The sequence below is a fragment of the Drosophila grimshawi genome, unplaced genomic scaffold (genome assembly GCF_018153295.1).
Source record: "Drosophila grimshawi isolate 15287-2541.00 unplaced genomic scaffold, ASM1815329v1 contig_311, whole genome shotgun sequence".
NCBI lineage: Eukaryota > Metazoa > Arthropoda > Insecta > Diptera > Drosophilidae > Drosophila > Drosophila grimshawi.
This window is the reverse complement of record NW_025063098.1, coordinates 15,390,866-15,398,157: the sequence shown is the minus strand read 5'-3', so window position 1 is coordinate 15,398,157 and position 7,292 is coordinate 15,390,866. Positions and strand designations below refer to the sequence as shown.

General features: G+C 37.3%; 1 protein-coding gene across 2 annotated transcripts; it reads right to left on the bottom strand.

Annotated features, from left to right (window-relative positions):
* Nucleotides 1–5,976: 5,976 nt before the first annotated feature.
* LOC6567705 lies at nucleotides 5,977–7,031 on the bottom strand. Of its 2 annotated transcripts, none has more exons than XM_001994133.2 (3): nucleotides 6,809–7,031; nucleotides 6,342–6,759; nucleotides 5,977–6,198 (listed from the first exon to the last, which is right to left on the bottom strand). In XM_001994133.2, the coding sequence occupies exons 1-3, from the start codon at nucleotides 6,862–6,864 to the stop codon at nucleotides 6,007–6,009; spliced, it is 666 nt and encodes a 221-aa protein (XP_001994169.2). In that variant the 5' UTR covers nucleotides 6,865–7,031; the 3' UTR covers nucleotides 5,977–6,006. The 2 variants fall into 2 exon arrangements, with proteins under 2 accessions (XP_001994169.2, XP_032596040.1); XM_032740149.1 differs by having other exon boundaries at nucleotides 6,342–6,753.
* Between the last annotated feature and the right edge of the window lie 261 nt (nucleotides 7,032–7,292).

Genomic DNA, 7,292 nt, shown 5'->3' with positions numbered 1-7,292 from the left:
GATGCGCATAGCGTTGCCACCCAGGCAAAGTAGTGCCCAGTGTTGTATGTGTCGTGTGGATAAATGGCGCGTGTTTGAAATTTATGCGAAATATACATTATAGGTGAAATTATTTATGTTTAAATTATCTATATATTTCCAATATTACAGTAAAATTTAGATGTGATTCCAATTATTTATAAAATAAATTGTTAATTGCTTTAAAAAATATATATAATGGGCTTAAAAATGAATCTAAAATCCAGCAATAAAAAATATATTTCGAAGATGTGTGTTGACTGTGATTGCAATGTTAAATTAGATATTCATCGCAGAGTTCAAAGTACAGTCAATTTGGCATTTGAAAAATCCCGAAATTGTTTGGAATTATTGATTAACCTTATGAGTAAATGCATTTAGATATATTCGCTGGCGTCAGAGCAAACCAAAAAAAAAAAACTGGCTGATTGGACTACGTGCCGAATTTCACACAAATTGCACATTTACGCAAATCACAAAGCTAATTCCAAATCCTGTCAGCGTTTATCGCTGCGGTTCTTCACCCATTCATATTCGGTAAACATTTGACGCATTTTTGCTATTGCTAAATTGTTAATTGGCATGACTCACGGCTAGCAATGATAAGAATCCGGCTAGTAACAGACAGAGAGGGGGAGATATCAACAAAACTGTCGAGATAATTTTTAGGAAAACATATGTATCCCAAATGCAATCTGATTTAAATTAAAGCCGGTTCAGGTCATTAAATTCAATAGAAATGTTCTGGCAAAAAAAAAAAAACAAAAAAAAAATGAAAGAAAAATCAGAAAACCAGAAAAAATATCGATTTCAAGAGAATTGTTCACTTGTCTACACGGGGAGGCGTGAGGGGTAACTTAAGATGGGCCCTTTTGGCCAGGTGGATGCCACCAAGAGATCAGTTGACACTTTAAACCACATGCAACCAACACAAACAACACACATCATCTAAAACTGGTATCAAGAGCTCTATGAAACGCTGCGCATTGTTTTCAAATCTCACAAATTCCATTTGCTGCGGTTTCGTTTTGCTCCGTCCAGTTATGAGCTCGTAAATTATGAAATTCGGTTTTATTTTCATTGCTCTGCGTGTGTGTCTCGAATTTAAGTTAAGCTTTGTGTTTCCTGTCGGCTCGCCTGCATTTCCTGCGAAAGTTGTAAAACTTAGCGGACTAAGCGCCAGTCTTCCACTACGTCTGTAACTTGGCTAAATTGAATTCAAGCGCATCAATACCCATTGGCACATAAAAAACTTCTGTTGACGCCTTCGTCTTCGCCTTTGCCCCAGTCGATGCTTCGGATATGTATGCATATCCTGCGGCTATATACAGTTAATACCATATGTACAATATAGCCGCATAAACGTACAATTTTTGGTAGTAATAAAGTTGTTTCAATTAGCTTTTGACTTGCTGCCGATATGTTTTTGCCCTCGTAGAGGGCATTATAATTCTGTCGTCAGTTTTGTAACGGACTGAGGAAGATGTCTGCTACACCTCAAAAGGGTATCTATGTTCTTGATCAGCATCGATAGCAGAGCCGATCTAGCCATGCTCAGCAATATACATATACTTATTATGGGTACGGAGACGTCTTCTTCAGTGTTGAAGCTATCTTGATGAAACTTGGCCCTTAACTTGCAGACACACACATTGCAGCCGACTTGATTGGATCACTAACCAAAGGAACGATCGGTCGATAGAAGAGAATTATTCTCATTCTACTTTATCATATAGCTTTCAAAGCAAAAACCGATCGGTTTTTTCAAAATTATACAATAGTTTTGATGTCGACAATGTAAGTTCGGTCAACAAGGGTATGCAATCTTTGGTGTGCCCAAGTTAGTCGTTCTTTCTTGTTTTTATTACAATGCTTTTTGGTGCATGAAATGAAGAAACAACCAAAACATGAACATATTGTTTTGACTTGAACAGAAACTTAGCGCCAGCCTTGAGGGCAAACATTCACGTATATTTTTTCTCTTTCTTCATTGTACCCTTATTAATTGGTTAAACTGGGAAACATCATGTTGAGTGAGGGCATGTAACAAATAAAATAAGCATTTATTCACAGTACAACAGAAGACAAGCTAAGTCTATAATGAATTTTTTTGTTTAAATTAGCCTTTATTTTGGCATTTTTGGTATGCATATGTAAAAATCTAAGAACTGCTGAAAGAGTTGGCAAATTAGAATATTTCAGTTTTCATAATGGGTGCCAAGAAAAACAAATAAACATGACAAAAAATGATTGATAAATGACTTTTAGATAAATTAGAAAATGTTGATATTCGAAAAGCACTAAAACTATACATTTATGATATATTCTCAAGAGACTATAAATATTTCTACATATTTCTACAAGCATGAAAATTAGATTTGATAGTTTTAATGCTTTTTAATATCAATATTTTCAAATATATAAACATTTTATGTATAAATATATTTTTCAATTGCAATAATTTCCAATATTTTTAATACATTCTTAACATTCTACCAAAAGCTAACATTTATTAACTCAGTTTTTTATTTAGTGACATCTTAAGCTGAGTGCAGGGTATCTTTCAGCCGGTCATTGCAGATTAGAGCATTTATTTCATGTTTTGTTAACCCTGACTGTTCGAAAATTAATTAGTTTGGCGTTTAAGAGCCACAAAGGTAAAAAATTCCCTCCCCTCAACCTTAACCCCATCGATTAGGTAATATTGGGCTGAAAATGCAAGCTATTAACGCATCATCTAACGGTAAACTTATGAGATTGATATACGAGCTGGTTGCCCAAGATAATTCTGACATTTATGCGCCTGCCTTATAATTTTTTTTACTCTTAACAGATTATTGAGATATGTCAACGTTTGTGGCATTCTCACGAACTGGATGCGATGCTGATCAGATTTGATTTCGATGGTTTCTGATAACACTTGAATGGGAAGAAAACTGCAGGAAAAAAGTTCAATGTCAATGCTCAATGCTCAATCAGTTAAGAAGCATTTTGTGTCAAGTGATTTGGGCAGCAGTTGATGCATCTTTTATATTTGGTTATTTGTTTTTTCGTCTTTAATAATATTGGGGAATTCCGGAGCGCAAGCCACCTGTTGGGCGAGTTCAGTTGAACTCATTGAGTTGCAATTAAAACTGAGGACCACACGCGCTACCTTTAAATCAAGGCGTTGCCTCGTAAATCTTAACGGCATAAATATATGCGGGGATGCATCATGAAAGATGCATCATCAAAGAAAGAAAAACAAACAACGAAAAAAAAAGAAAAAAATATTAATAAGAAAAAAGACAGAAAAAGAAAAGGGTGTCAAGCACACTATATATCGCATTACCTAAGGACGAGGTGTTGTTTGTGTAGCCGGTTTTGTTGCATGTTGGCCCTGTTCAACAGCAAGTTGCCGTACCAGTCGGTATCTAAAATGTTTGTTGCAACATTGATTTATGCGAGTGTTGCTGCTGCTGCTGCTGCAGCTGATGCTGGACTGGGTTGGTTCAACAATGCTTGCTGGCCGTTCCAATTACATCAGTCAAAACTACAGTTAAAAGCGACCAAACATCTGCAACGCGTCGCTCGTCTGTCACATTAGGCCACAGTAATCAGACGCAAAGAGCCAAGTTTATCGCACAACAAGATCTTCAAAGGATTACGGTCTAGACTCCAGACTCCCAGACACAACACTCTTCGGGCTGCTCGTCTTAACGGTTCAGTCTTGGCCGGTTTGTGGCCAACTCTCTTTACTACTACTGGCGCTAGATACACTCGATCGTCGAATATAATATTCTACTATTCTCAATGCTGAATGCCTCTCTTTTGTTGAATGCATTTCTGGGCATTTGATTAAGTTTTGATATGCACGTAACCGGAGACCAATTGCCCCATTGGCCACCAGAGAGCTGCCTTTGCTAGTTGTTGTTGTTTGTTGTTGTTTTCAACTAATTTTATTAATTGTTATTGCCAGCGAGTTCCATAAATTGTTGTCTATCGGGCGATAGGCCGTTCCACTGATTTAGTTAATAGCCGCGATATTGATATCGATTTCGTAGCCAGTCACAATAAAAATTGCTCACATTAAAGCTTCGAGAAAAACGCTTCAGAAGTTTCTTCAGAAGTTTCTCAGAGATGCTCTCTTTCTCTCTCTGTCTCTGTCTCTCTCTCTCTTGCTTCATGCATCATTAGACAGGTGCTGCATGGGAATCGGCCATAAGACAAGAAGCTGCCATAGATAAACTGATAGCCTAAGAACGCTTTGGGTCACAAATATTCAAAAATCTGTGGAATGTAAATGAAATTTCGAAGCATCGACTTATTAATTAGTTGAAATATTTCAAAACAGATTTCACTTAAGAATTTCTAATATTTTCAATGTATTTAAATGTAAATGTTTACCATGTAAAAATCGAAGAAATTTTGAAATAGTAGGCAAATTTTAAATATTTGAGCTTTTTAAATGTGTGCCAAGTAAAAGAAATAATAATTGATAAATTACTTCTAGAAAAATGAGAAAATGTTTATATTTGAAAAGCACTAAAACTATAAGTTTATGCGCTATTCTCAATAGCGTAGAAATATTTTTAGATATTAACATTTCTGTAAGCTTGAGCTCTTAGGCCTTAGAAATTTCAATATTTTTTTTAGCTGGAATCATTTCTTCACTCTTGGGAATGCCAATGAATATAAATCATAATTTCTGGATAAAACTAGTTATTAAAAAGCATTTTGGAATAAAATATATGATTTGAAAATGTTTAAAATTGATTAATTAGGCTTCCACTTCAAGGTTCAAGGTTTCCAGATACATTGTATGTGTTTGAAGGTGCCCTTCATTTGCAACACACTATAAATTGCTCAACACAGGCGATCCCATTAAAAACCAGCGCCTAATTTATTAAATTGACATCGATGGCTGCCAAATTAAAATGTCAGCGTCGTTGACAAAAACAAATCCAAAAAAAAGAAAAAAACCAATCAGCAAGAAGCTAACAAAAAGAGTGTCATAAAGTTGTTTGACAGATTTCTTTGATTCATTGGCCCCATAAATTAGAGGGCACATTTTGGGCGTGCCACAGACGCAGGCAGTTGCAGTCACAGTGGCCCAAACGCAAAGAAATCAATGCCAATGTGGAATGCATAAATATTTTGGCAAATTAAATGAGATTCATTTAACTGTCGTTGTCGTCGTCGCCGTTGTCATCCTCGAAACACCCGCGCCATGGAATGCAGCGAATGGTTTCAGTTTTGCATTCAGCTTTTGCCATGTTGCATGTGTCGAACGCATAATTTTGTTTCAGATCAGTCGATGATGACATTCATATTGGCTGAATTGAAGCTGGCGACAGGCGCCAGTTCTGCCCGAGCAGTTTGCCACATCGTCATCATCGACATCATCATATGAATCACACTGCAACTGCTTAATGAAATGGGTCAAAATCAAGTATCATGTTTACCAGCTGGCACCTGTTGCGCTCATAGAAATATGGTCTTAATGTCAGCATAAATATTCACACAGTAGGCACTAAGTTTTGGCCAAGGCTAAGATCAACTTTGTATTTGCAACTGGCTGGGCCACTTTCGAGCGGTGATTCCATCGATCAATTTGGCTACAACTTCAACTTGGCCATCTTGATGCTGGCCAAACTAACTATTTTATGTGCAGTTTATGGACGTCCAAACGCCCATGGGCGTGAAAAGACCACTAAATTAGAATTAGTCTATCGATCCGATTGCAACACAAGCAAGAAAGAAACGCTGTGCTGAACAAGCCGAAGATGAAATACCCTTGCAACTGCTCATAATAAATTATAGACGGACAGACGGACAGTTGGATATATCGACTATTGCTATTTATGTTGAGTAAGAATATATATATAATTTGTTGCTAAGCAAGGGTATAAAAAGCACAAGTTGGCTGCTTAGTCATAGATTTATTGCGTTAGTTTTACGGCATTACAAATAGAGAAATAAAGTTACAAAATGTTTATTCATTGATACTCAAAGTATGTCAAGTAGTACTAGAGAATGGGCCGACATGTATTCATCATTATTAATCAGATAATCGATGAGAACAGAGTTCAATTGGGATATAGCACTAATACTCAATACCTCCATTGCCGCCGACGTGTTCATATAGCAGGGCCTGCCACCCATATGAATGCTGAGCGCTGATTCCAGTTTCTTGGAGATCTATGAGGGAGAGAGATTGTTATTATCGATACTTTATCGATGAACTGTTATTTCTGTTCAAATTTAGATTAACCTCAAACAAGATTAACCTTTCAACGTTTCACTTCTAAAGTATTTGGACACTAGAGGAATAATTTGCATACCATCTTAAAGTATTTGAACATTTTCCGCAGCACATTCGGGAGCTTCATCCGAAAGCTTTTAACCGTTTGTGTGGCAGCATCAGCGACAGCAGATGGAGTTGAGGGTGTTGCGTACACCTTGCCACGGAAACTGTTCCAGTGCAATGCGACGACCTGACCTAAGTTGTGCCACAGCGAACGTTGCTGCAAGCGAAGCCGATGCAGGCTGCGCAGTCGACTGATGGTCGAGATGTCATTGAGCCGCATCCACAGGTGCAGCAGTGGAACAATGCAAGTGCTGTCCCTCGGCTGAACAGTCGGCTTGGCTACGATGGTCACTTCCGAGCAGCAACTATGCTGTAACTCCTGCCCGGCAGGTTCGCGTTCGGAAAGCCAGCGATGGCGACAACTCCAAACACTTTCGGCGCTTGTGCTATAGCTTCGATTATGCATAGATATTGATATTGATATATATATATAGTATTTACCGCCAATTCTGGATTTGTCGCAATTGCTGGCAAAGTATCTCATGCATCAGCATCATTTGCCTAATAATTTCTCTGTCTGTCTCCTGTAACTACAAATTTTGCTGTGATTTCTAATGAATCTAACGAGTCGACAGGCTTCAGTGCAAGGCTTTAAAGTACAACGCATTTTTATGTATTTATTTATTTTGTAAAGACTCGCGATCTACATTGTGGCAGTTAAGAGGTTCTTCGCTTCGACACACATAAGATGGATACGATTTGGAATGGAATTAGACATAACATACTCAGCATGCTGAGTACTTTTCATCTGGTTAAATATTTTGATTTATGCATATTTAAACTTTCAGGAAACTAGTACGGACCGCTTTGATCTAGTGGCTATATCAATTATTTATGCACTGCAAGCTAAATCAAAATATTTACGAATCAATTATTATTACAGTGATTAGCATTGCCATTGCCATTGAAATTTGCATACGGTTTA